Below are 27,910 nucleotides of genomic sequence, written 5' to 3'. Positions count from 1 at the left end.
CCCGTTGACCATTGTGTAACGTTTAGCGACTCGTACTGATACAAAATGGCCGAAAAGGGATAACAATCGTCCCAATTGGCTTACAATGCACATCACCCTTATATCGCTAGGTATCTGGCACAGTTGACCAACTTCCGGCTAAAGCGGAAGTTACACGTGCCCTATAGACATGTGTCCGTGCAGGAGCAACATCACATACAAAATGGACACCGTTAATGCTGGACATTTGATGAGCTTAGCAGCTCTTCAGAGACAAGACCCCTACATCAACACGTTGCTTGACGTTACCGGACAGGTGGCCCTATACAACTTTAACTCCAAAGTTAACGAATGGGTGAGTTTTTCCAACAAAAACGAGAGCGAGGCAAGAGGCCGCGATTCGAAAAACTAACTTGGTCTGCTAAGGCTAACTGCATACAAACAACACCGTGTGCGCAGGCAAATCTCGTCTTCATCCGTACAATAAATGTTTGACAGATGTTGTCATCAGAAAAATATATGACACTAGCGTTTATACCGCTTGCCCTACTCTGGATATTGTTAATTATAATGTTTTGAGTTGTTGTTGATAGATATAATGAGCAAAAGGTTGGCTCAGAAGTACAAACAATGAGGTCCAACATTTAAAAAAATGCTTCTAATAAAATATTTTACAAATTAGGATGAACAAATACGGCACATATTACGTAAATTATTGTATTTTCTCTTCCATTAATCTTGTTTTAAGTAATTGTCTCGCCACTAATTACAGGAGAAGACAGAAATCGAAGGAACCATGTTTGTTTACACAAGGTAAGTGTCTATTATCTCATTATTATATAGGGCAAGAAAATAAACCAGTGAGGAAATAAAACAATAATTCCAAATGTTGTTCGACCAAGGTCTGCTTCTCCTTATCACGGCTTCAAAATAATGAACCGACTGAGCACCGAAAACTTGGTCGAACCAATAAACAAAGACCTCGAGTTCCAGCTGCAGGACCCTTTCCTTCTCTACAGAAATGGCAACAGTAAGTGCAATACTTGGGGCAAAGGTGCTTCAAAAATACTCAAACGCTTCATAGTCTTTATTCTCAAATTTTGGAAAACAAAGAAAAAGCAAACAAAATGTGACCGGCCTTGCCTTCAGTTGTTTTCTCTTTTCCCATGATATGCAAATGAATTGGAAATTTCCACTTTACGTCAATCCGTCTCAGACAAAATCGCCTTTTCTTTTAATTTATACATTTCTAGATGTAAGGACAAACTGTTAACTGACCTTGGTTTTACCAACCTGCTCCTGATCTGTTGAGTCTTGGAATCATTTTAGACTGAATGTGATAAAATCCCTGAATTCCTTGCAATTTAACATTGGTGAAAACCGCAGAGACTTTTTTTTTTTTGCCCACACAGCCGTTTATTGAACTATTCTCGGATACTATTTTTATTTCATTCATGACACTCACATTAGTAATTTACCAAACATTTTAGTATTAGTAATGCTCAATTTTTCCTTTTTTTGCGCCAGTCTTAACGTTTTTGAACGTATTGCTATTATTATTATCATCAAATTCCAAACGAGAGAATACAATGTTACAATAAAATATTACCAGTCCAGTGTTCATATCAATCAGCGCTGCTTGGCAACAAAAGATATCTCTGGTTTTTAATAAAGCAAGTCAACAATTGTATCGGAAATGGCATCTTGCACATAGTGTGCTTTAATAACATTCACAATATGCAATTTTTAAAGGAAAAATATCAGCACCGTACCTCGTTTTAGGCCAAATAAACACTTTGTTAGTGTTCTTAGAAACATTTCTTCTTCTTTTTGTAGGACGTCTCTCTGGTGGTGTGAGTTGAAATTAGCTGGTTAACTTCTAAGTAGTCTTGATTAATTACTACTCAAACCAACACAGATCTTAAAGATGGTTGAGGTTCCTTAAGGCTTGTACTTAGTTCTTCATATTCTTCAGTGAAGTACAATTCCCATACACGGCGATCTTGGCACCCAGTGGATTTTTGATTAGACACCCTGTCAGTCATATTTAAGGACGGGGGCAATCCTCAAAACTTCAAAAAGTAGCTGACGGTATTTCCACCAAGGCAGTCAAGTACAAGTTTGAAAATCAGTTTCATCAAGGCTACGAATAAAGAAGTGGAACGTTTTCCCAATTGTTTGCTTACCAGGAAAAAGAGCATAGCCAAGGTCAAAGTCAATGGAGAACTCTCCCCTTTCGGGCTTGGCTTGCACTTCAGCCCGCCTGGTACACAAGCCATGATGTCCCTTCTCATTGAGTTTCAGTCTCGATTCGCTTCTCTTTCCAAGTCAACGTAGTCACAACGTATTTGTCTCCATTTCAATCCCAGAAGTAGTTTGAACAATCAATGGAATAATTGCTTTGGAGGTTGTTTCGGTATCGCCTCTGGATCAGAAAAATGACAGCTTAAAAAACATGTGATTCAAGATAAATAAGCCAAGTTCAGTCGCAATTCTCATCCAGTTTGTAACTGGATTTTGTCACTGCATCCAAAAGTGAAAAGTCTACTCAAAGCGAGGGGAGAGTGTATAATGAGTGTGTCAAGAAATACACAGACATACACACTTAACCTCCTGTTTACGTGGTCCTATAGTAACGTGGCACTCAAGAGATGCTGTCAGGATGCGCACGCCTTGGTTGCTAGGCAGCCCTGGGTTCCTAAAGGACTAGAGTACATTTTGTCTGATGCGCGCACACACAAGTCCGTGTGACTTATGCTTGAAGATCAAGATTAATGGCAATTAATGTGGAATGAAAAATTAAGATGCACAGAAGGAAATCCCTGTTGTCACGTAGTGACACGTGAAAACGGGATGGACCCGATCGCAGGGAAACGGGGAGGCCAGGAATGGCGGTATACTCAAAGGGGTTTAATTAAAGAGGCCCAAAACAAAGTGCTAACAAAACAGGGTATCCAATAACAGCAAAATGACTTAAAAGATGGAGAATCAACTGTTGAAATCACCCTAAAAACATATTGTATTGCCCTATGGCAATGCAAGTCACTGTTTTGTTTTTTGTTTTTTTCAGTGGGTATCTACAGTATTTGGTTCTATGACAGGAGGGATTGCCAGCGCATTTCCCAGCTTATGGTAAAGTAAGTGTGTATTATGTCTACGGTGTTTTCTCATCTAAGGCCTAGTCTTGTATGCATTCGTTCGCTTTTAGTTAATACTAGTGCTATAATGTCCCATATTTTCCATATAGTAATGGCCTCTGAAAAGATTGTGCCATAATTAATAACCAAATGAAGACAGATTTTTATGTATTGTAGTAATATTTGTATGGTTCTGGGTACAGTAATCCCTCGATTATCGTGGTTAATGTAGACCAGACATGGCCACGATAAACAAAAAACTGCAAAGTAGGGTCACCCCTATTTTAAAAAAACATATGTATATGTTTTTTTTTTACTTCATATTTGTTTGTTTTTTACTTCAGTGCTGAGTTCTAGTAGCAAGCGAAGGGCAGGGGAGTGGCTTCCGCTTGCGAGTTTCAGCGTGGATTTTCACATTTTTATGAACTTACAAAAAAAATTTCATTAACCAAAGAAAATTTCCCCCGAAAAAAAAAAACGCGATGTAGTGAAGCCGCAATAATCGAGGGATTACTGTATTTATCATCGGGTGTTTCAACATCCCCTTGTTTAGTAATTAGAGGCCAGTCAAAAGCCATGTATGAAATAAAATATCATTTAGTGCAAATATTTTGATGGTGCCTTGCAGCAGTATTCAATTTGGTGTAATCTTGTCTAATAGAGAAAAATACTTTGATGCCATCTCATGGCATCTGTTAGCAAGTAAAAATCCTTTTGGTAGCGCTGCAGCAAATACTGAAAAAAGCGGGAATAAAAGATTCCCCTGCTGTTAAATATTTTTGGTTTACTGTGGTTGCTTGTAAAAACCACCACAAGATGGCAATGAAAGACTAATTTTGCCTGGCAAAATTAATCCACTAGTTTCCAATATAGTAATCCCTCGATTATTGCGTCTTCACTTATCGCAAATTCACTACTTAGCGATTTTTCTCAGCTATTAATTAAAAAAAAGGTGAATATCCACGCTGAAACTCGTAAGAGGAAGCCGCTCTGGCTACTCGGACTCAGCACTGAAGGGGGGGAAAATGTATAATAGGGTGACCCTACTTGGCGATTTTTTTGATTATCGTGGCCATGTCTGTCGTTAACCGCGGTATTCGAGGGATTACTGTAATGCTTTATCTTGTAATATTACATCATTGGTACATTCTTTAAGTTACCTGAGCGTCGTGTCGTCATTCTTCTGTTGCAAACTCTGGCTAGAATTGTGAAGCTCGAAGCTGAACATGCGCAAAGAGCATCTCCAGAAAAGGCAGAGTCCAGACGACTCAATGGAGTACCCGAAACAAGGCCAAAGGACATTATGGAGTTGCTTAGCAAAGCAAAGGAGGAATACCAAAAGGTGAGCAGATTCTATGACACGGGGAAAAAAATCAACTGCTCTACTTTTCCATGCTTTAGGACAAATTTATTTATCCTGTATTTTCCGCACTATAAGGCCAACCGGAGTATAGGCAACTTCAATGAATAGCCCATGGTAAAATTTGTTTCATATACAGTATAATGCCCACTAGATTATAAGACGCAGTCGTAGTAGTGGTTAGGGGTTGTTTTACACATCCACTAGATCACAGGTGTCAAAGTGCCGGCCCGGGGGCCAATGCATCATTTTGTGTGGCCAGAGAAAGTAAATCATAAGTGCCGACTTTCTATTTTAGGATCAAATTCAAATGATAGATGTACATTACATTTCCTGATTTTGCCCTTTTTTTAAATCAATCATTGCAATTTTTTAATCCATTTTTTTCTTTTGTGTTTTTAGTTCAAAAAGCATTTTGTAAAATCTAAAGATAAATATACAAATATTTTCCGTTTTCCACTTTAATATTGAACATAATTTAAAAAAATATTTAATTTCCATTTGAAATGAGAAACAAAATTTTCCATTACTAAGAAAAAAATGCTTAAATAAGCATTGTCTTAGATCTATAAAAACATACTATTTAGGGCTTTTGATCCAGTTCTTTTAATCCAATTAAAAAATAATTAAATAAATAAAAATCTAAATATTAAATCTAAAATGGTCCGGCCCAGATGAAATGGCGTTGACCTTAATGCGGCCCGCAAACCAGAGTTTGACACCCTTGCACTAGATGGAAATGTGCTACATTTCATCCACTGATGAACTAATATTGATCCATATATAAGACGCACCGATTATAATTTTAATTATTATTATAATTATTTCTTCAGAAAAGTGTTTTTTGGTTGCGCCTTATTAGTGTGGGGAAATACGGTACCCAGTGTTTTTCCAAAACGCCTGTTTAGCATTAGGAGTAAGGCAAAGTTGTATCTGATGCAGGCCCAGTCAGGAGATGCACCACCGGAGCTGAATGCGAAAGGAGCTGTAAATCATCACATCCACAGCTCTCAGCTGCCTGATAAGGTATCAAATGCATTTTGACAATATTTTCCATTCAATTTGAGAATTGAAAAGCCATTTCTGATATCTAGGAATTTTATTTTCCACTCACTGCCCAATCTACGTTTTATGAAGTTGTTTGTTGACAAGAGAGAAGATCAATAAGTCTTTTCTTAAGCCAGGTTGCTAACATTTTCATTTTTGGTGGTGTCACTTGCAACAAAGTTTCAATGTAAACAAATGCTTTTATACCAGCCAGTAGTTCATCTGTCGATCTGCCACAAAGATTCAACACTAACAGTTGGATTAATTGAATTGAATGCTTTTATTGTCTTTATACAAGTATAATGAAATTTAAAGCTTTCACCAAATAGTGCATACATAACAACAACAGACAAATAAATAATCAATCAATAAGAAATAAAAAAATAAGTAGTTCAAGTGAGATCAGCAGAGCGGAGCGACCTTATTCCGCCTGAAGTCCAGGATGAGTTCCATAGTTTTGGAGAAGTTCAGCGCCAGGTTGTTGAGAGCGCACAAGTCTCAGAGTCTATGAATTCAACAACAAACAAAAAAACACATAGATGACCAATACATAGTAACGATGAATAAATAATCAATAAATACTAATAGGTAAATAAGTGGTCAACATAATAAATAAGTAGCATAAGTAGTAGTCAACATGGGTAATGGTAGAAAGTAACTAAAGTGGGTAGCAATAAGTCGTGTCGTTGCCCTGTTGTGAAAACGAAGCTTGTGTCAAAAGGCATTTCATTTCATTTATTAGGCATCACAAAGGCTTTATTTTCTCTTCCCAATGTTCCTCTCCTTTGCCCTTTAGAAGCCTCATCCAGTGGTGAAGCAAATCACAGTGGAAGAACTTTTCAGCTCATCCATGCCCAAGGACCCATCTCTACCTGCCATGCCCACCCAAAATCTCACTTCAATAGACCCTTCAGTGGTGTACCCCCAAAACCAAACCTATCCTCCTCCCGCCCACCAAAACGCTCACCGCCCTCCCCCGCCTGGCCAGGATCACCGAGGACACGGCCTTCTCCCCCACCCTCACCCGTACGCGCTTCACCCGAGCGCCGTTTTCCAGCCGGGGGCCGAGCCCCGGTCTCTGGTTCCGGTCGCTCCCCGGCCTCCAAGCGGGCTCATGTTGCCGCAGTCTGTTCCCCGGCCTTTTTTGGAACAGGAAATAATAGGCCCGCTAAAGGCGCCGCCGGTCCAGCCGTCGAACGCGGAAATCCACAAACCCACTCTAGCGCCCAATTTCCTGCCGAGCTCTCTGGCTCCGCCCCACAACTTCCTAGAGCGCATCAGTAAACCAGCACACCAGCTCACACAAGAAATGGATCTTCTCTCCAAATCCGCAAACCTGATGAAAGCAATATCAGTGAGTTGTCGTCCTCTTTTCACTATTCACAGCTGCCAAATACTACGAATTTTCCGTCTTTAGCAAAGTACTTAATACACCTATTTCGTATCAAAACGACGGAAAAATAAAACCAAGCTGGCAATTAACAGGAAAAAAATGTAGAAAGTTTTCATCTTTGGCTCACCATCTTCTTGTGGCAATTAATTTCAAAACCCAAGGTCATGTTCTAAATAAGTTTTGCACTTTGCACATTGTCAAAACATTCAATTATTTTGAAAGAACTGTTCCTTTTCAACGATACGTCAGTGTAGACGTGTGTCCACAAAGCGAAACCGTGAGTGACAGTTAATTTGCTGCTTGTGTTTTTTTATTCTTTGCAAGAACTAACTATTGAACAAGGGAAACGATTTGAATAGCATTAGAAAATGACATCATTATAAGCTTTATTTTGTCCGCGTCGCAGGTAGATGCCACTCAGAAAAAGGCTCACAAAATCGGAAAATTCTCTTTAACCACAACGAAATATGACTTTTCTTGTCTTTCCTATTTTCAGGCCGTGCCTTTGAATCCCGCTCTCGCCATTTCTGGGTCGGATTCCTCCGTGCTTCTTTCCCCTAGCGCCTTCCAGCAGCAGTCGGTCAAGAAGACGGCTCCAGCGACAGTGCCCCCACCACCCTCCGAACTCCTTACCACTTGCGGGGTCTCTACGGAGGCCCCGCAAGCGTCCTGCAACAAGGCCCAGCTCCAGAAAACGCTCATACATCTTATTAAGGTACAGTACTGATCGCCATGTCTATAACTGTTCACGTCTGCAGTTTTGTTGAAATTTCTTCCTATTCCCCATTCAGAATGACCCGGCTTTCCTCGGGAGCATTCACGACGCGTACTTGCGAAGCCTATCCAACGATTTCAGTCACATGAAGCTATAATGTTCCAACTCTGGCAATTTCTTTCAAGTAGGTGCTCAAGTGAGATTGAGTACGGAATTGAGGAGCCTGTTGAGAGACTGACTGACTCTTACTCCTCCTTTTTTTGGTTTTGTTTGAACCAAAACATTTTGCCAAGGTCTCACCAACTTTGGACTGACTAGTTCATGAGAGCCGGTATTCTAGTCTCCGGGCTTTGAAAGTGTTTTTTTGTGTGACTAATTGTTCTATTTGGGGGATGGTGTTGGTGTTGGGTTTTGTGTTGGTGGTGGTGGTGGTGGACTTTCACCTCCTTCTGTAATACTAAATAGTATTTTCGTTATTTCATGAGAATTTAAGTATTTTGTCAACATGTGACAAGTTGTCTTGTTAATCTCTTTAAAAGAGTGTTTTTATCGTTTTCCTTGTCTTTTTTTTTTTCTCTCTCTCTCTCTCTCCAGCAATCATATACGGACGGTCCTTTCGGGTTTTATTGAGAAGCACTTGGAACATGACCTCATGTTTTTTCCCCTCAAATCCAGTTTTGAAAGCTGCTCGTCAAAAGGCGCACACATTTACACATTTTACTCTCCTTTTTCTTGTTTTTTTTTTTCTATTTTCTTTACGCTAAACATTCTTTTTAAGATAACGAATCGGGCAAGGGAGAACTCATCAAACCGAACCTAATGTTTACATTGACTTGGAGTTGAGCAAGTTATGTTTTTCAGCAAATTTGGTGTTTTACTTTGGAACCAGTTGTTTGTTTTTTGCCACTCATGACAACTCATTTTAATAACAATTTGTCAAACCGCTTAGTAGTCACCCCTTCACATTAATGCAAATTTTCAACACCAAATATTTTGTTTAATGCAAAATAACATCAAATAATTGTTTGTCCCCAAGCTGCACATGAAATTGAGGTCTTTCGGAATAAAATACATATTTAAATAAACACAAGGGTTTAAAATTAAGAAAAACTGGAACTTGGCAAATAGCAATTTAATGACTCGTTAATCCCACAAGTTGATTTGTTGATGTCATTATGTTTTGCCATTTTATTTGCTCATGACAGGAAGAAAAAAACATTTGAGGATTTTTTTTTATACGTTCTAAAGTTATTTTAATTGTCACGTGTGGTTGATCTTATCATTTGGGGGAAATTTTGCTTTTGCTACTGGAGTGGCCATGTTTAACTTGGTCTATCGTGAGATGTTTATTGTTAAACGATGACAATAAACGTCATTTTATGAACCCTCTCAATTTCATTAAGGGTTAGGGGAGGGTCGTCTTTTCGTATGCTCATTTAACGTTATTTGTTGACAAAGTGCAATGATACATTTTTGAAAAGTTACCTTTAAAAAGTGAATATATGCACTATGTACAGTGTATTTTCAGAGCACTACCTCGTTCGTATTCTTGCATCTTCTATAATAAAGTGCTTTCATGAAGACTAGGGCTGACAAATTAATCAACTAATCGACAACGACTTGGTTATCGAATTAAACAACAATTATAATGAAACTCGTTTGTGTCGTTACACAAAAAAAATGTCCAACGTGTCATCGAATAAGTGCTTTCATGGTTGAACTATACAGCTCAAGCAGGCCTTGCTGGTGCAGTCTGAATATTCAACCACTAGAGGGCACTATGCACTTGTCACGATTGTAGACCAGGAATGCATGTACGTATATAGTAAGGCTTTTTTCTTTAAAAAATCGACATAGTATAGTAAGGCTAAGAAAGTCGGAGAATAAATCTGACTTCTGATTCTTCTCCTCGTTATTGCTGTGGTCCAGTGGCAAAAATATTGGTTCAGAACTTGAGGTGGGAATCAGGAGTGAGTTCAATTCCACTCTTTGCAATTCACAAATTGTTTATTGAGGTAATGAAAAGGATAAATATAACTTCCAATCACTTCATTTCAGAAGTCACTGTGGTCCAGTTGCAAAGACAAACGGTCAGAACTTCTGGTGGACTCAAATTCAAATCAGGAGTGAGTTCAATTCCACTCTTTGCAATTCTCAAATTGTTTATTGAGGTAATGAAAAGGATAGATATAACTTCCAATCATATCATTTCAGAAGTCACTGTGGTCCAGTGGCAAAGACAATGGGTCAGAACTTCAGGTGGACTCAAGTTCAAATCAGGAATGAGTTCAATTCCACTCTTTGCAATTCTCAAATTGTTTATTGAGGTAATGAAAAGGATAGATATAACTTCCAATCATATCATTTCAGAAGTCACTGTGGTCCAGTGGCAAAGACAATGGGTCAGAACTTCAGGTGGACTCAAGTTCATATCAGGAATGAGTTCAATTCCACTCTTTGCAATTCTCAAATTGTTTATTTAGGTAATGAAAAGGATAAATATAACTTCCAATCATGTATAGGCGGGCCGCCTCGTGGTGTAGTGGGTCAGTCACCTGCCTGCGACATGGGTGTCGAGGGTTCACGTCCCGGTGTCGTCAGTCAACAACTGTATGGTGTCGGCAGTCAGCCGAAGGCTGACTGTCGAACACCACCAGGATGCCCCCCCCCCCTCCCAACGGCTGACCGGAAATATTGTTTTGCTGAAAAAAATGACTAAGTCTTTATTTGAATGAAAAAAGGATTACCCATTTACTGAACTACTAGTGTAGTGATTAGTCAAACGAGAGCGGGATTCAAACCCCATTTCCCACATGGCAGTCAAATCCACCAACTTGAGGTCTGTCTGACCCATTGTCTTTGCCACTGGACCACAGTGACTTCTGAAATGAGGTGATTGGAAGTTATATTTATCATTTTCATCACCTCAATAAACAATTTGAGATTTGCAAAGAGTGGACTTGAACTCACTCCAGATTTGAACTTGTGTCCAACTTCAATTTCAACCCATTGTTCTTGCCACTGGACCACAGTGTCTTCTGAAATGATGTGATTGGAAGTTATATTTATCCTTTTAATTACCTCAATAAACAATTTGAGAATTGCAAAGAATGGAATCAAACTCACTTCTGATTTGAACTTGAGTCCACCTGAAGTTCAGACCCATTGTCTTTGCCACTGCACCACTGTAAAGTTGGAAGTTGTATTTATCCTTTTCATTACCTCAATAAACAATTTGAGAATTGCAACAAGTGGAATTGAACTCACTCCTGATTCCCACCTCATGTTCTGACCCAATGATTTTGCCAGTGGACCACAGCAACAACTAGAAGGTGAAGAATCAGAAGTCAGATTTATTCTCCGACTCTCTTAGCCTTACTTGCTATGTCATTTTTTAAAGAAAAAAAGCCTTACTATACTATGTCGTTTTTTAAGAAAATAAGCCTTACTATACAATATCGTTTTTTAAGAAAAAAAGGCTTCCTCTACTATGTCGTTTTTCAAGAAAAAAAGCCATGCTATACTATGTCGTTTTTTAGGAAAAAAAGCCTTACTATACTATGTCGTTTTTTAAAGGAAAAAAGCCATACTATACTATGTCGTTTTTTAGGGGGGAAAGCCATACTATGTCGTTTTTTAGGGAAAAAGCCTTCCTCTACTATGTCGTTTTTCAAGAAAAAAAGCCATGCTATACTATGTCGTTTTTTAGGGGGGGAAAGCCATACTATACTATGTCGTTTTTTAAGAAAAAAAGCCTTACTATACTATGTCGTTTTTTAAGAAAAAAAGCCATACTATACTATGTCGTTTTTTAGGGGGAAAAGCCACACTATACTATGTCGTTTTTTAGGGAAAAAGCCTTCGTCTACTATGTCGTTTTTCAAGAAAAAAAGCCATGCTATACTATGTCGTTTTTTTAGGGGAAAAAAGCCATACTATACGATGTCGTTTTTTAAGAAAAAAAGCCTTACTATACTATGTCGTTTTTAAAGAAAAAAAGCCATACTGTACTACGTCGTTTTTTAAAGGAAAAAAGCCATACTATACTATGTCGTTTTTTAGGGAAAAAGCCTTCCTCTACTATGTCGTTTTTCAAGAAAAAAAGCCATGCTATACTATGTCGTTTTTTTAGGGGAAAAAAGCCATACTATACTATGTCGTTTTTTAAGAACGTATGTACCGTTGTTCGTAAGTTGAATGTTCGTAAGTAGGGGAGCGTCTGTATAGTATAGTAGTACTATACAGTGGTGCCTCGTCATACAAAATTCTCGTCTTACGGTGGAAATTTCGATCGAATAATTCGCCCGTCATGCGATCAAAATTTCGTGATGCGACCAAGCCAGGTCTTTTTTGCATATCTTTCGTGTATAACAATATTTACGAGCACGGAACGATTAATTCAGACGAGTTTCTCCTAAGACCAGGAAACGCACAACGCGCATGCGCGAGCAAAAAGAGGGCTTTCTGGGTAATGAAGTATACTCGTGCACACAACACCCATAGGCAATGGCAACCTTTCTCAGAATAAAACTTCATGACCCACAATCAATACGTGGGTAAGCTCAACTATTGTATTTCCTGTTATTCTTTCTAAGGAAAGAAGCTCCCGCGATCGTTCTTTAAAGACTATTTCTCGTTGGCAAGTGGTCGTGCGTTATCCTATTGTGAGGACATTTGTGTGCATCATTTTGGGAATATTTTGAAGGCAATACAACAGCAAACAGTCCATCGATAGCGAACGTGAGGGTGGAGGCGTGGCAAACCGCCAACCCGGAAAACGAAGGTAACAAAATTAGAATTCAGTTTTGTGTAAAGTTACATTAAACGTATGTTTGAGTGTCTGTATATATTAATCCAAGTTAATTTAAATTTGTTTGTTCCGTTTACGAGTGCGTTGTCGTGGAAAAAAATGAACCCCCCCCCAGGCCCACAAACGCCTCTGTCTCCCGTCGGCGAAATCTGCCCAATTTTAGTTAGATTAAACACATTTTATTACTATTAAACCACTAGTTATGTGTTACTTTGTTAATAGATGGCGAATTAGAAGAAATAAAACATTTTTTCCAATCCAATATCCTGTTTTTGGTGTTTTTTCAGAGGGCTGGAACAAATAAATTTGTTTTCCATTCATTTCAATGGAAAACGTCCGCTCGAGTTACGAGAATCTCGTCATACGAGCTCAGTTCCGGAACGGATTAAGCTCGTATCTCGAGGTACCACTGTATATAATTTGATAAATACCCAATGTTCCCTCTAATTTTTCGTTTGTCTGAGCAGAAAGACAACCTCCCTGAGCACACGTAGTACCGGTGTGAGCAAGATCATCATTGCTCACTATGGGCACACACCAGTATCACACCTGCCATAAGCAGGTGCATGTCTAGTACACATAAATGATTTAGTAATAATAAAATGTAATGATTAATATCTATGAATGGGCGGCCCGGCGGATGAGTGGTTAGCGCGTCGGCCTCACAGCTTTAAAAAAAATGGGATTTTATTGTGCGCTCCATATGATTTGCTGTGTGCAGAGAAGACGAGACTAGTGCGCAATTGCGCACGCGCGCAGCCTAGAGGGAACATTGTAAATACCTTTTGGCACTCTCGTCTTCTGAAACCCTCGTGAGGATAAAGCCGTTCAAAAGATGAAATAATATATTTAGGAATAGATGAATATATCAATACAACATTAATGAAAGCTAAATAATTCAATTGAATGAATACAGAAATACTATTTTCATAGTATTTAAGTCATTGCATTGCATACTATTCACAGCGCTAGGTGTCCAATTCATTTAAACTCGGAGGGCGTCCCGTGAATGTCCATCTTTCAGTGCCTTTGACGGCGCTAGACATCCGAGGTCAAAATGGATATCTAGCACCGTCAATGACATCCAGCGAGTAAAAAAAAAAAACGGAATTTTTCAAAATAAATCTCATTTTACACTACAAAAAGTCTAGGAGTTCTGCCTGGTCAATATACTACATATAGGCGTATTAGTGGTAGTAAATGGATGCCAATCTCTAGCACACGACACCAGAGTGGACTGTGGATGTGGGCGTGTCTCTCAATCCAAGCCCCTCCCATTTACAGGGCGCGCTAGTGCGTGACTCTTTCAAGTGTGAGTGTAGGCTGCTTTTAGCACTAGATTAGCCATATTCTGGGGATTTGCCTGACTAACACGCCCCCTTGCCTTGCCGTCCCAAATCCCTCCCCCTTCCCCTCCCCCCTCTCCTCATCCCCTCCCTTCTCCTCCCCTCCCTCACCCATCTCTCTTCTGTCACAGCTCCAGAGCCACTATCTCCTTTTTAACCCCTGCAGCCGACTATTCCGCACGCGAGACCATCTTGGGGGGAGTTTACTGTCATTTGTAAGGATACACGCGTCCCCAAAAAAAATTACAAATAATTTAAAAAATGGAAGATTACCATAAACCAGACCAGCAGACGGTGCAGGCACTCCGGAACCTCGCCAACCGGCTCCGGATCAACTCCATCAAGGCGACCACCTCAGCGGGCAGCGGGTGAGAGTACCCTTCCTTCCACAAAACGTACAATCTATAAAAAATAATAATAATAATAAAATTAAAAAAAACAGGATTTTTTGTAGCAGGTGCAGAATATAATGAATAGGAATTTTGGTCATATGAAAATGTCAAAATTTCTAAGATTTTTTTTCATATGGTTTAAGGATTATTATTGAACTGCGAAGAAATATCACTTATGTTGCCAGTATTTTATTATGATTAAATAGTACAGGTTCAAGGGAATATGGAAATAAGAAGAAAAGATGGAACTGGTGATAATGGTTATTTAAGATTTGATACGACATCTCTGATATGATGACGGACGTGCAACATGCGATAATAATTCACTTAAAGAAATATGCTTGTTTTATAACCCTTTTAAAAAGGTATATTTTTGATCATTAAAAAAAAATGCATCCACCTATGCAGAAATCCCATTTATTATTAATTTAAAATTTAACAAAGGTCAATACAACCAAAAATGACGACATTAAAATGAATACAATGAGAAATGTACTCTGCTCGGGGCCCCCAATAATCCTAATGTTTAAATGATTGCCCAATATTGAGACCGATAGACGTCCAATTCATTTCGACTGAAACGATTGTCCGGGAATGTGATCACTCGCAACCAGTCCAAATGAAATGGACATTGTCAATGGCAATCGCCAACTGGGCAGTCAGGGGTTAAAAGAGATCTTTGTAAAGAACAGGGTCTTGATCCCCGATCCGCTTCCGTGTTGAGTTATATAAGGCGAACGAGGAGGAGCAGAGTCCAGTTGACTGCGATGGGCGCTCCAATGCGCACGCTCCAAAGCGCTACGTGTTTCACGGACTAGGTCAAATGGAGCTTTCCGTCTCTCACGCTATTCCCCGTTTAAGCCCCGCCTGCTCGCACGCTTCAGTCACGGCAGCGTTAAAAGAACGACATCCTCCCTGACTTTAAAGTCATTTCATTTTTTGCTGAGTTTAAATCAATGGTTTAAATTAGGGCCGTTTTTTTCTTTGGGCAAAGTGGGCGACTGCCCAGGGCGCAATCTGATTGGGGGCGCAAAAGAGCCTTCGTGGCAGACCTTGTAGAGATTGCACTGCCTCCCCTAGCGTCAGTAAAGTGTCAATGCATCCAGTCTAAAATGGGGAAATCTTTTATGATGTGGTTGCCGATTTTGCATCACAGAAGGCCAAAAAAGTCACTTTTTATCGTCATTTCAATCATCCATAACACCATTTAATTTAGAGAATAATGGACAAAAGACATCTAAAGCACTAATTACAGATTAAGTTCATTATTTTAAATATTTTATTTTTCATTTATTCTATTTCTGTGGTTCAAAATTTACGCAATTTACATTTGTACTCTTCTATTGGGCCATATTTTTTGGTGCTAAATTTATACTAAATGAACGAAGACTTAAGAATAAATTTCAAATGATTTAATGAAGTGTTGGTATGATTCGGTATTATATATTATTATCATTTGATGACATTTTTCCTTTCAGGCAAGATTAAGCCTTATTGGAGGAAGGTTCCTGTGAGGTATTTCTGGCATGTAGAGTGGAAATGAAGATGCCAATAACATGCAACATATCTAAAACGTGTGCATGCACAAAATAGACAAAAGGGAATATGATCCAGTATGTGTGTGAGGACAACCTCTACATCTTAACTTGGACTACGTGTGTTTTGGCATGAAATAACGCAATACAGAAGAAGCCTTTGATTTGCACCACTTACAGCAATTTGTGTTCAGGTTGACTTCTGCCATATTGACACACTGCTGTATCGTTAACTTATGGGCTGTCGTTGACGGCGTTAGATCCAGTTTGACTGGGATACCATTCGATCGCTGCCAGGTTCCCCAGGTCAAACTGGATCGGGCGTTTAGCGCCGTCAATGAAACTCAAGGCTGGGCTTTAGAACTGAAATGGATTGGATGTCTAGGAGTTAAATATGATCTCGTGTTACAGTCACCCAACGTCATGCTGCAGTGTTGCAGAGATCATGTCCGTGGTCTTCTTTCATTCCATGAAGTACCGACCTGAAGACCCACGAAATCCCAACAATGATCGCTTCATCCTTTCCAAGGTACAGTCTTCCCTCAATTATCACGACTTCACTTATCGCCAATTCACTTCTTCGCGTTTTTTTTCTGCTATTATTTTTTTTTATTATATATATTTTTTAAATTCATAAAAATGTGAAAATGCACGCTGAATTTCGTAAGCGGAAGCCACTCTTGCTACTAGGACTCAGCACTGGAAAAAAAAACAGTAATTATAATAGGGGTGACCCTACTATTTTTCGATTATCGCAGCCATGTCTGCTTTACATTAACTGCGATATTTGAGGGATTACTGTAGTACTTTGAGATTTTTTATTTTTATTTTTCTCTAGTGTTTAGTGTCTAATTGAAGAGAAATTGTGTCCAATGGGAGCTTTTGTTCATGTTTGGGGGAATTGAAACAATGTCCATAAAAACAAAAAAAACAGTCTTTTTGCAACATTTTTTTCATAGGAAGTTTATGTGAATTCCCAAACTTGAACTTATGTAATATTCCAAATACTACGTCATTAGATATCCACTGTTGTCAATTGAATGGGTGAGAATAATTAGCAAAACAAATCTCCACGCATAAATTGATTTAAAAAAAAAAAAGGATCTCCACGCCACACTTTTTGCGGTGCTGGCCAGCCAACAATGATTAATAATGTTCCAACTTTGAAAAGTTCTAAAAATTCATGTGAGTTTCTCTCTCCAAAAAATAAAAAGTAAAATAAAAAAACGTCAGATACAAGAAAGCCCAAAAATGGAAGAAAAAAACCTTTTCAAAAAATCCATAACTAATGAAGTATTGAAATTTCCCCAGGGTCACGCGGCCCCTATCCTGTACGCCGCGTGGGCCGAGACGGGCTACCTGAAGGAGAACGAGCTACTCAACCTACGCAAGGTGGACTCCATCCTGGAGGGTCACCCCGTCCCAGTGAGTCGTTACACCCGCCGGGTAACCGTCATCAGGGTGGTTTTCACCAGATGCTATGTTGCCCCACCAGAGACAGCAGTTTGTGGACGTGGCCACCGGTTCTCTGGGCCAAGGTCTGGGAGCGGCCTGTGGGATGGCCTACACCGGGAAGTATTTCGACGAGGCCAGGTAACCGCCGCTTTAATTATCATCTTTGTGGTTTCAAAATATTCAGCTCCCAGAATATTATCGCACAATTAATTTGGGTTAAAGATGGTTGAATGCAAATTCTTTCTATTCACAGTAACAATATATAATGCTCAAATTTTTGAGTTTCTACATACACACATGTATTTTTGTATATATGTATGTATGTATATATATATATATATATATATATATATATATATATATATATATATATATATATATATATATATATATATATATATATATATATATAAATATATATAAATATACACACATATATATACCCATATACGTGTACATATATACATGTATACACATACATATATACACACACATATATTTTTATATCTATATACATTTACATATATACAAATACATACATATATTTATGTATACATATACACATATACTCGTATAGTGTAAGGTCGGGCCTTTGTTTCTTTCTAATAACCAATATAAAAGCTAAATAAAACTAGATGAGAAGGGCTGTCTAACAGCGTAGTGCTCCCTCGGTGAGCACTCACATGTTTCCGCTCTAATAAGCAAGCACACATGCAAGAGCACTCCCTCCCTGCCTCTCTACCTCCCTCCCTCCCTACCTCTTTCCCTCCCCATCTGCTTCACTCTCTCCCCCAACGCCTCCCAAAAATGGAAAGATGCGCATTGCCCTCCGTTTTGATGCGTCTCCTGCCTCCCTGTTGCTCCTCTCTCTATGTGTGACATGTAACGAAGCATCCAAAAGGCAACCTAAGATCATCATTCAAATGTGCTCAATGCCAGAAATATGCTGCAATAACACCCATCAGTTCATTTTCATTTATTTGCGATTTCATACTATTTAACGCATTGCTTGCCATTGACCAACATAGTCCAATTCATATAAACTGGGATTAGTTGTTGCCATTGATGGCAATGGGCGTCTATACGCTCAAACAATTCAAATAAGGTTCAATAAAGGGGTTAATAATGCAAGGATTTCATGCATCATCCGACCAGGCAGGCACGAGCGCATGTCGTTGCCATGGAGACCCCACATCACCTACTCCAGTGGTCTCTAGCCTTATCTAGGTCAAGGACTTGCATTCGGCGACTTCCACTTCCATTCCAATCGGCGACGTTGCCATTATTTATGACATTTTGCTCAACTATCACAACACAATGGCAATTTTGACTTCAAAATGCACATTTTCTTTAAGCGCTCATCCGCATAGACTCACACGGCGTAAGCTATTTTGGAACGGGCGATTAGTACCCAAGCAAGGGTGTGGTTATTTGGCAAATGCACACAAACAAACATGCATGAATGAACGCGTCAAATGCGGGAGAGTTGAGCCCGCCGATGCGGCGTTAATCCACCGCGACGTCGAAATATGAGATCGTTAAATGCAATCAAGACATGCGGTAGATGTGCGAGGGAGCTGTTTTTTCATGCTAGCTTCATTGTGCCAATATGGACAACATTGGGAATGTTGCAATCGTACGAGTACAACAAAATTCCGTCCAGCTACGGGCCAACCGGAGAGTTATAACAAAACATACTACATTGGAGGGATACAGGGGTACACGGTCGATTGGTCGCTGGTCTTTTGGTCACCGATCTTTTGGTCGCCCGGAAGGTTATTGATAACTACCATTTAAATTGTTGCTCAAATTCCCTAAATACAAACTGTGGATTACTATTTAGTCATACTTAATGCCCTATTAATTATTAGGCTAAAGAAAAGCTCCAAATTTCCCGGACTTGTATTGTTTTTTGTTGGAGAACTTGTTAAGACCCTGACTGACGTAGCTTCTTAAAGGGACAACGCATGTACATACAAACACTTATACACTCAAACGTCTGCTCAGTGAAACTGCTCATGGCCATTGTTGGCTTTTATTGATGCGTAGACCGTGTTGTTTTACCTTTAAAGCTTTGTCGCCGGTCTTTTGGTCGTCGGTCTTTTGGTCGCTGCTCTTTTGGTCGCCCGTTGTCGCGGTCGGGGCGACCACAAGACCACGACCAAAAGACCGGCGACCAATCGACCGCACACGGATACAGGGAAGGCTGGCCAAAAAAACGCATTCTTAGCCCTTCAGCCAAGTTTCCATTAAAGCAAGAATGCATATTGGGCTTTGTTCATTCTCGTGGAAAGGTATTTAGCATGCTTTACATCGGACTGTCTCCGGGGAAAGCCCCAAAGCCATTCTTCCTTTAACTGTACTTAACCAACATCCCTTCATCTGGTTGCATCCGCCTTTGTGGAATTCCTTTGGGTTCATCTCCTCTCTCCTGCGCGGTTTGTTGTTTCTTTGCGTGTGAGGGTGGAATGCGAAATGTCTCTACGCATCTCGCGGTTCTCACGAGAACGTGTCTATTTGACCGGAAAGCTGTCGGCCGTCGTCATTCGGCGGAAAGCGACCATGAGAACGGGCGGGGCGCTTTTGTGCGTTGAGGCGTGCCGTCAGAGTTGCCGTGAAACCGGCAAGACGCGCCGTTTGATTGGCTAAAGATGAGCAGAATTGCTCTGGTGGGCATGTGCGCAGTTACCGGGTGTTCTGCCTGCTGGGCGACGGCGAGCTGTCGGAGGGCTCGGTGTGGGAGGCCATGGCCTTCGCCTCCTACTACCAGCTAGACAACCTGGTGGCCATCTTGGACATCAACCGCCTGGGCCAGAGTGACCCGGCGCCCCTGCAGCATCACGTGGAGAAGTACCAGCGACGCTGCGAGGCCTTTGGGTGAGCTTTTTGCACAAACCGTGTTTTTGGCTCTGTACATCACAGGAGCTGCACTGAATAAACACGTTGATGAAAACATGAAAAGTAGTATTGATGTATTTGCGCAGGTGGCATGCCGTCATCGTGGACGGCCACAGCGTGGAAGAGCTGTGTAAGGTCCTCGGCCAGCCTCGCCACCAGCCGCTTGCCGTCATTGCCAAGACCATTAAGGGAAAGGGCATCCAAGGTCATCATTTACAATCATTATATGTCATATTATCCAGGTTGCTTCATGTGTTTTGGTCCCACATGTTGATTTTGGGCCATTTTGGTTTCCTTGTCAACTCTCTGCCGTTTTGACTGCAGGGACTGAATACGAAAACAAATACAGTAATCCCTCGAATATTGCGGTTAATGTAGACCAGACATGGCCACGATGATCAAAAAATCACAAAGTAGGGTCACCCCTATTATAACTTTTTTTCCTAGAAAAAAAGAGTGGCTTCCGCTTAAGAGTTTCAGCGTGGATTTTCACATTTTTATGAACTTTAAAATATATATATATACAGTAATCCCTCGAATATTGCGGCTTCACTACAATGCGTTTTTTTCAGGGGGAATTTTTTTTGTGTAAGTTCATAAAAATGTATTTTTTTTTTTTACAAATAATAATAATTATTATTTTTTTAAGTTCATGAAAAATGTGAAAATCCACGTTGAAACTCGCAAACGGAAGCCACTCCCCTGTCCACATTAACCGCGATGATCGAGGGATTACTGTATACATTTTTTAATAATTATAATAGCGGGGAGAAAAAATTGCAAAGTAGTGAAGACGCAATAATCAAGGGATTACTGTCTAACTGCGGATAAGAAATTGAGCAAAGTTAAATCATGCACGAACTCACAAAATTCTAGTTTTCCAGTGCTCGTGTAAAAAAAACCATTAAATTCTGTACGTACAGTATGAATGAACTACAAAGTCAGGCACAGCACCCCCTGTGGGCCGGATCGAACCACCTAGCGAGCCCACGGGGCACATATTTGACACCGCTGGTCTCGTCCAATCTACCGCCCGTCCCCATGTAGTAATCCCAGCCCCTCTTCGGCCCTTGCTTGGTCTTAATCCCCGAGAATGTGTAGGCGACACATGCCAAAGCACTATTGTGCTCCTGTTTTGTTTGGATTGAGGAGGGCAATGTGTATTTTTATCCTATTTTGGGGGGCACCGGAACGTGCGAAGGGAGAAGCACTTGTCATAACATTCTCAGCCTTTGGTCCGCATGATTCTAACCTTTGACCTGTAATGCAGCGTCAGCTTGATTTTATGCACGAGCCAGCTCACGCGCAGGCAAAAAAACACATCAGCTAGACGTCAAGGGCAGCCGATGATAATAATTCTTAGTCGCGCAAGCTAAGATCAACGGGCCGGCGTGTACGTTTCAGCGGCCGAGGATAAGATGGGCTGGCACGGCAAGCCTCTCCCCAAAGACATGGCCGAAGGCGTGATCAAGGAGCTGCAGAGCCGCATGGCCAGCTGCAACAAGCGTCTGTACCCTTCGCCGCCCAACGAGGACGTGGCGCCGGTCAGCCTGCGCAACGTCCGCATGCCCAACGCGCCCAGTTACAAACCGGGAGAGAAGGTGAGTGAGATGGTGGCCTCAGTGGATGGAGACTTTCCTTCACTGAGTCCTTATCTTTGTAAAACCACCATGTTTTTGTTTTTTTCCCGCTCGGGCGTGACGTGGGACTCTATTTCTGCCGTTTGCCTGCGATCAGATTGCCACCCGCAAGGCGTACGGCGTGGCTCTGGCCAAGCTGGGCCGCTACAACGAGCACGTGGTGGCGCTGGACGGAGACACCAAGAACTCCACTTTCTCTGAGCTCTTCAAGAACGAACACCCCAACCGCTACGTGGAGTGCTACATCGCCGAGCAGAATATGGTACCACATCTCGGTAACCAGAATCATTTCCCAAAAACCAAAAACGGACTCTCCTAGGTGAGCGTGGCCGTCGGATGCGCCACGCGGGACCGCAACGTGGTCTTTGCCAGCACGTTCGCCACCTTCTTCTCGCGAGCCTACGACCAGCTGCGCATGGCCGCCATCTCCGAGAGCAACATCAACCTGTGCGGCTCCCACTGCGGCGTCTCCATCGGTCAGCCAATCAACGGCCAGCTACTACTCTTATCTACCGAGCACTCATTCCTAACCACGGATTGATCCAATATGTTAAAACACCTTCTTACCTTCTCTGTAAATCACTCGAGCCCCTCCGTCTCCTCCTTTTGGAACTAGCCATCTTCCTCCTCTTCCTCCTCCTCTTCCTCGCGCCTCCCCACGTGAGTCACGGAGGCGAGCCGATTCCTTTCCCACTTCCTCCCCGTTAGCTTCTCCTCCACCTCCTCAGGTATAGCGCATGCTCACTACCTGCACGCTCGCCCGCCAGCACGCTGCAAAAAGTAGGTGGGACACGTTTCACGTCAGTTTATACGTTTTGGCGAATTTGTTCAGGCGAGGACGGACCTTCTCAAATGGGTCTGGAGGATCTGGCCATGTTCCGAGCTATTCCCGGAGCCACCGTCTTCTACCCGAGCGATGGCGTTTCCACCGAAAAAGCGGTGGAGCTTGCCGCTAACACAAAGGTGCTCATGAGTAATTCGCCTAGAAATGTCTGACTTGACCAAGTTGATTAAAATTTCAACATGGATATACTTATATACCCAATGCAAATGTCTAATTCCATTGGAATGGCATTATGCATTTTAATAACATTTGATTTACCTGTAATTAAATAACCAATTATTTGCTAGAACACAAGCATTTTAAGTTTTAGAGTACTTTATTCTTTGGACTATAAGTGACACGGGCCAAAGAATACACAATGAAGAGGAAAAATTACCTTTTTTATTTGATCCAATTGATTAAAAGTAACAATCGTAAAATGTAGAACAACAGGCTAAATAGAGTTCTGTTAACATAACAGTTTTCAGATAACTACAAAAACAACATAAGAGGGTTTCGGTTGTCAGAGAAAAAAAAATATATACTATACATGTCGAATATGTCGAATACTTGAGTATTAGCCAGCAAAACGATGATAAAGGTTTGACTTATAGTCCAGAAAATACGGTAGTTTTTTTCTCAAAAAAATCAATGAGTAATTCATGCCCATTTGTAAATTTGTTGATAGTATTGTTAGAGTATGAGAATAAGAAAATAATTGACCAGTTAGAATAGGGGACACATTTTTGCTTTTGTTTGTTTATTTACTTTGGAGCAGAATACTGTACATGTGAATTGATGAATTTTTGGACCACAGGGCTTGTGTTTCATCCGAACTAGCCGCCCCGAGAACAACGTCATCTACAATTGCAATGAGGACTTCCATGTCGGACAGGCTAAGGTTTGCAAAATTGAATGGAAAATGGAAAAATCACATCAAGTTACTAAGTATGACTACATTTCATCCCATTTCCTTCCTTCTCAGGTGGTTTACAAAACCAATGACGACCACGTAACCGTCATCGGCGCGGGGGTGACACTCCACGAGGCCTTGGCTGCCGCCGAACACCTGAAAAAGGGTACAAAAGCCCTGGTTCTCTATTTTGGATCCGACAATTTCTCCCACACTCACCAATTCCCCGCTTTCTCCCGTACAGAGAGAATTCACATCCGCGTGATTGATCCATTTACTATTAAACCTTTGGACTCCAAGACCATTATTGACAACGCCAGGGCCACTAGGGGACGCATCATCACTGTGGAAGACCACTACTATGAAGGTGAGGTTTAGTCCACAAGCATGGCTCTCAATCTAAATGACCACCTCAAAATCCACCAAGTACAATAGGGGTGTCAAACTCAGTTTGGTTCGCGGGCCACATTCATGCCAACTAGATCTCATGTGGGTCAGACCAGTTCATTTTTGCCCCAAAAAGTTAACATTCGGGGCTGCTCAGCGGAAGAATGGTTAGCGTGTCGGCCTCACAGTGGGGGGCCTGGGTTCAAATCCCGGTTCGTCCACCTGCGTGGAGTTTACATGTTCTCCCCGGGCCTGCGTGGGTTTTCTCTAGGTACTCCGGTTTCCTCCCACATTCCAAAAACATGCATAGTAGGCTGATTGGACACTAAATTGCCCCTAGCTGAGTGATTGGTTGTTTGTCTCCTTGTGCCTTGCGATTGGCTGGCCACCAATTCAGTGTGTCCCCTGCCTCATGCCCAAAGGCAGCTGGGATAGGCTCTAGCACCCCCCGGGACCCTAGTGAGGATAAAGAGGTTCATAAAATGAAAAAAGAAAAAGGTAACATTTGCCCCCCCCACCCCCAGGCAAAATGGATTGGACGTATAGAGCCGTCAATGGCTGGGAAAGATGAGCATCCAGCCAGTTTAAGAAAATTGGACATCTATCATTGTCAATAGCAGGGAATGAGTTCATTTTGCGTCACTTCATTTTATTTTTTTTATATTTTAGGGTACACGCAGGTCAATTTGGGCAAATTTTGGATCAAGCTAAATACTACAATTTGAAGGACAAATGAAAAGTGGCAAGGGCTCGTCGAAAAGAGGGGAATGATACAGTATGTTCATGTGAGGGGGGAAGGGAAGCGAGCTGGAACGGCCTGTCAGAGCTTCTTCATTTTCAATTCGGCCCGTAAGCGCTGGCTGACCTACATACAAAAGCCGCGCCATGCATTTCGACCAGGAGCCCGCTAAGGCTCCGTCCGATCCGGTCCATGGGATTACAATTTTTGCTATTTTTTTTTTTTCTTCCCCCCAAATTTTCTCTGCCTTGATCAGGTGGTCTGGGCGAGGCGGTTTGTTCGGCGGTGGTGAACGAAAGCGGCCTGAGCGTCCACCGCCTGGCCGTGGCGCAGGTGCCCCGCAGCGGCAAACCTCACGAGCTGCTCCAGATCTTCGGCATCGACCGCGACGCCATCGTTCAGGCCGTCCGCAAGGTGCTTAGCGGCGCCGCCAACGCCAAGTGAGAGCTCGGCCTCATCTCGGCGGCGGCGACGACGAGCCACGCGCGACCGGGGGGGGGGCGGAGCTCGGACGGCGGGACTTCGGGGCAGTCCTGAAAAAGCCCCTTTACGTCGAGAAAGAAAAAAAAAAAAAAGGTCATTGTTGTCGTTTGGACACCCTAACCACGTTTTGTTGGCACAAAGTTCCTCGTTGTCTCCCAGCGAAAGTTTTGCTGTAGTGTGGAAGTAAGTGAAAGAAGTCAAGTGACGTGTATTTGGTTTTGTTCAAATCCCTTTTGTGAAACCTCACTTTTCGGGTGCGACGCCACACCCGCTCTCAATTGTATCCCCACCCATTATAGTGGCGACGCGCTTCGTATTGGCGCACGGACTCTTTTTAAGGCCCCTTTTTAGCCCCCACTTACAACTAGATGCCCTCACACCAAATAAAAGGATGCTTTCTTCACAACTCTTGTCTGACTTCTTTTTGCAGTAAACACCAAATGTGTCATCAAAATGGCTTTGGTGCCATTTAAATTTACAGATACACAAAATAAAAGTGAAACGAACATTGAATAAGTGTTCAAATATATACAAAAGGTGAATCCAGTGTTTCCCAACCACTGCCGCGGGAAATTGCAAGAAGTCATACAATGAAATATTCAGAGAAAAATCAATATGAATATAACGAGATTAAAATTGAACTATTACGAAGTTAAAATCAAAATATGATGAACGTTAAATTATAGATTATACTATTGTGAAACAGTCATTTTATGGCTTATTTTTCTCTCTAACATGAACCGGAAGTTGTTTGGTTTCTAGGGCATCAACTTTCGGCCACGTAAAGCCTGTGTGAGCACTTTTTTTTTTGCGTAATATTTGGAGAAAAGTCAGCAAATTGTGCCATTAAAAACATGACATGACTTATTTTTGCATCACTCGGGGGTCCGCAGACTTTTGGTGACATTAGGTCAGTGTGAAAAAATAGATTTTGGAATAATTTTGGAGGTTTATGTGATTCCTGCTGATAAAACTTTGATAAGAATAACTATTGTTAATATAGGCGACATAGTTTTAAATGAAAAGATTTTCAGACGTTGGTGTGCCTTGAGATTTTTTCAATGCAAAAAGTGTGGGAAACACTGGCTTAATCCAACAAATATATTTCATTCATCAGCGGTTACGTATATTCTACTCAAACAGTAAAAGTGATGATTGGGACATCTTTCTGCTGCCTAAGCTTAACTCGAAAAGAGAGCCTGTCGTAAAAAAATAAAATAAAAATCCTCCATGAGGTGTGCATATTTTATATAGGTAAATAATTAATAGCCTTTTGAAATATTCACGCAGACTGCAGCATGTGTGTTTGCTGTAACGTTAATGGTGTCGGTGACATTCGTTTGATCCAATCAGTTACAATGTCCATTTTGTTATCTGGGGTTGCATATTACTAAATATCTGTCATATACAGCAGTGGTCCCCAACCACCGGTCCGTGGACGGGTACAGGTCCGCACACTAACTAGTGCCGGTCCGTCAGAGTAAAAAATATGAACGATTTCAATCTCGCCCTCCTACTTGAAATGAGAAACGTAGTTATAATAATAATAATAGATAACTGGATTTTTCTTTTGTCGCAGAATTTATGAATTAAATTGCTTATTGAAGTATGTCCAATTCTCGTGTGGTTTTATTGGTCCTGGATTTCCCATGTCTAAAGTCACGTGTCTAACTCGGAACACTTTAAAAGACAACTCAGTCGACGCCAATGACGCTTTTAGCTTTTGCCAGGTTCGGCACACGCAGTAAAAAAATAGAAATAAAATTGCTAGATAAAGACAAATAAAATTTAAAAAATAAAGCTCTTCTTGAACGTGCATAACTGGGTTTAACCGACTATTTTACTTGTATTACAAGATTTGTGTTCACACACACCGCGAACAAAGGAGAAGCAAATTCATCCTCGTCTTCTTTTGCGGTTTAGTCCTTTGTTCGCTGCGCTGGCCTTGCGCGTGATGATGGAATTAGATGTGATGTCTGCAGTGACCATTGACTCGCCGCCTATAGGCCTGTCGGGGGTCTGTCTACGCTCAGAGGTGTGGCGGATGTGTGTGTGTGTGTTTGTGTGTTCGTGCAGCAATTGCCGTCTCTGCCATCGGACCAGCTGTCAATCGGCCTAAGTGCAATTGACGGCCACGGACATCCGAGCCATTTCAATTGGGGATGGGTTAATAATGGCGGCCGGTAACGGGCTAAGGCAAGAAAAACGGACGGCTTGGTGCTAAAATCCCTCAGAGCGGAAAAAAATTCAAAGCGACAAAGCAGAGAACAAAGACGACGCAAATACTGTATGCTCAAGCACGTTTTGTACGCAGCGCCCCCTTCCGCTTCTGTTGCGATCCGCACGTGGGAATAATAAGGGCTCTATGGAAAGGTTCAATTTCCTGCACGACTATTGGAAAAAGCCACGATAGTTTGAGTGTTTAATAAAATGTAAAAACTTACATTGTAACAGATTCTTTGGGACGTTAGGCCTATTCGGTCGGTCTTGCTATTCTCTCTCCACTCCGCCATTTTTCTTCTTCTTCTTGCTTCTCCTCTTTCTCTTTTTGGTCTTCTCACCTGCTGCGCCGTCACTAGCAAGCCTTTCTTTGTCTTCCCCCTCCGAGGCGTCATGGAGAGTAGCTTCGGGGCTCTTCTCCACTGATAACTCTGGATGCCTGATAAGCAAGTAGTACATTGATCAAGATTGGATGCCATATGTCCATTCTATCTATATGACCGCCATTTTCATTTATAAACACGCAAAACTAAACACACAGACAACTAATACATTCCATATACAGTGGTACCTCGACCTACGATCAGCTCTACCTACGACATGCTCGAGGTACGATGAAAATTTCGATCGAATAATTC

At 41.4% G+C, this 27,910-nt stretch overlaps 2 protein-coding genes and 1 long non-coding RNA gene across 3 annotated transcripts; 2 read left to right on the top strand and 1 right to left on the bottom strand.

Annotated features, from left to right (window-relative positions):
* Positions 1-149: 149 nt before the first annotated feature.
* dcp1a (decapping mRNA 1A) lies at positions 150-9,015 on the top strand. The gene is made up of 9 exons (XM_077609804.1): positions 150-334; positions 752-792; positions 882-1,009; positions 3,050-3,116; positions 4,320-4,458; positions 5,419-5,502; positions 6,320-6,877; positions 7,413-7,631; positions 7,708-9,015. The coding sequence occupies exons 1-9, from the start codon at positions 170-172 to the stop codon at positions 7,786-7,788; spliced, it is 1,482 nt and encodes a 493-aa protein (XP_077465930.1). The 5' UTR covers positions 150-169; the 3' UTR covers positions 7,789-9,015.
* On the bottom strand, positions 5,690-27,707 carry LOC144082584 (uncharacterized). Its single transcript, XR_013303282.1, has 4 exons — positions 27,497-27,707; positions 22,275-22,478; positions 14,061-14,189; positions 5,690-6,028 (listed from the first exon to the last, which is right to left on the bottom strand). It is a non-coding gene; the product is annotated as an uncharacterized LOC144082584 (long non-coding RNA).
* On the top strand, positions 14,043-25,458 carry LOC144082575 (transketolase-like). Its single transcript, XM_077609829.1, has 14 exons — positions 14,043-14,155; positions 16,126-16,243; positions 17,026-17,139; positions 17,210-17,307; positions 19,855-20,046; positions 20,154-20,272; positions 21,472-21,668; positions 21,805-21,969; positions 22,027-22,183; positions 22,540-22,670; positions 23,348-23,431; positions 23,516-23,609; positions 23,688-23,810; positions 24,826-25,458. The coding sequence occupies exons 1-14, from the start codon at positions 14,049-14,051 to the stop codon at positions 25,011-25,013; spliced, it is 1,887 nt and encodes a 628-aa protein (XP_077465955.1). The 5' UTR covers positions 14,043-14,048; the 3' UTR covers positions 25,014-25,458.
* Positions 27,708-27,910: the final 203 nt, after the last annotated feature.

The sequence above is a fragment of the Stigmatopora argus genome, chromosome 1 (assembly GCF_051989625.1).
Source record: "Stigmatopora argus isolate UIUO_Sarg chromosome 1, RoL_Sarg_1.0, whole genome shotgun sequence".
Taxonomy (NCBI): domain Eukaryota; kingdom Metazoa; phylum Chordata; class Actinopteri; order Syngnathiformes; family Syngnathidae; genus Stigmatopora; species Stigmatopora argus.
Note: the sequence above shows the minus strand (reverse complement) of the source record. Positions and strands in the feature narration are given on the sequence as shown.

Excerpts from the sequence above, each read along its gene's own strand:
- LOC144082575 (XM_077609829.1), top strand. The coding sequence starts at position 14,049 with ATGGAAGATTACCATAAACCAGACCAGCAGACGGTGCAGGCACTCCGG. Across the intron at positions 17,308-19,854 it reads AAGTATTTCGACGAGGCCAG|TTACCGGGTGTTCTGCCTGC; the intron begins GTAACCGCCGCT and ends GCATGTGCGCAG. Across the intron at positions 23,610-23,687 it reads CGCCGAACACCTGAAAAAGG|AGAGAATTCACATCCGCGTG; the intron begins GTACAAAAGCCC and ends TCTCCCGTACAG.
- dcp1a (XM_077609804.1), top strand. The coding sequence starts at position 170 with ATGTGTCCGTGCAGGAGCAACATCACATACAAAATGGACACCGTTAAT. Across the intron at positions 335-751 it reads ACTCCAAAGTTAACGAATGG|GAGAAGACAGAAATCGAAGG; the intron begins GTGAGTTTTTCC and ends CACTAATTACAG. Across the intron at positions 7,632-7,707 it reads CGCTCATACATCTTATTAAG|AATGACCCGGCTTTCCTCGG; the intron begins GTACAGTACTGA and ends TTCCCCATTCAG.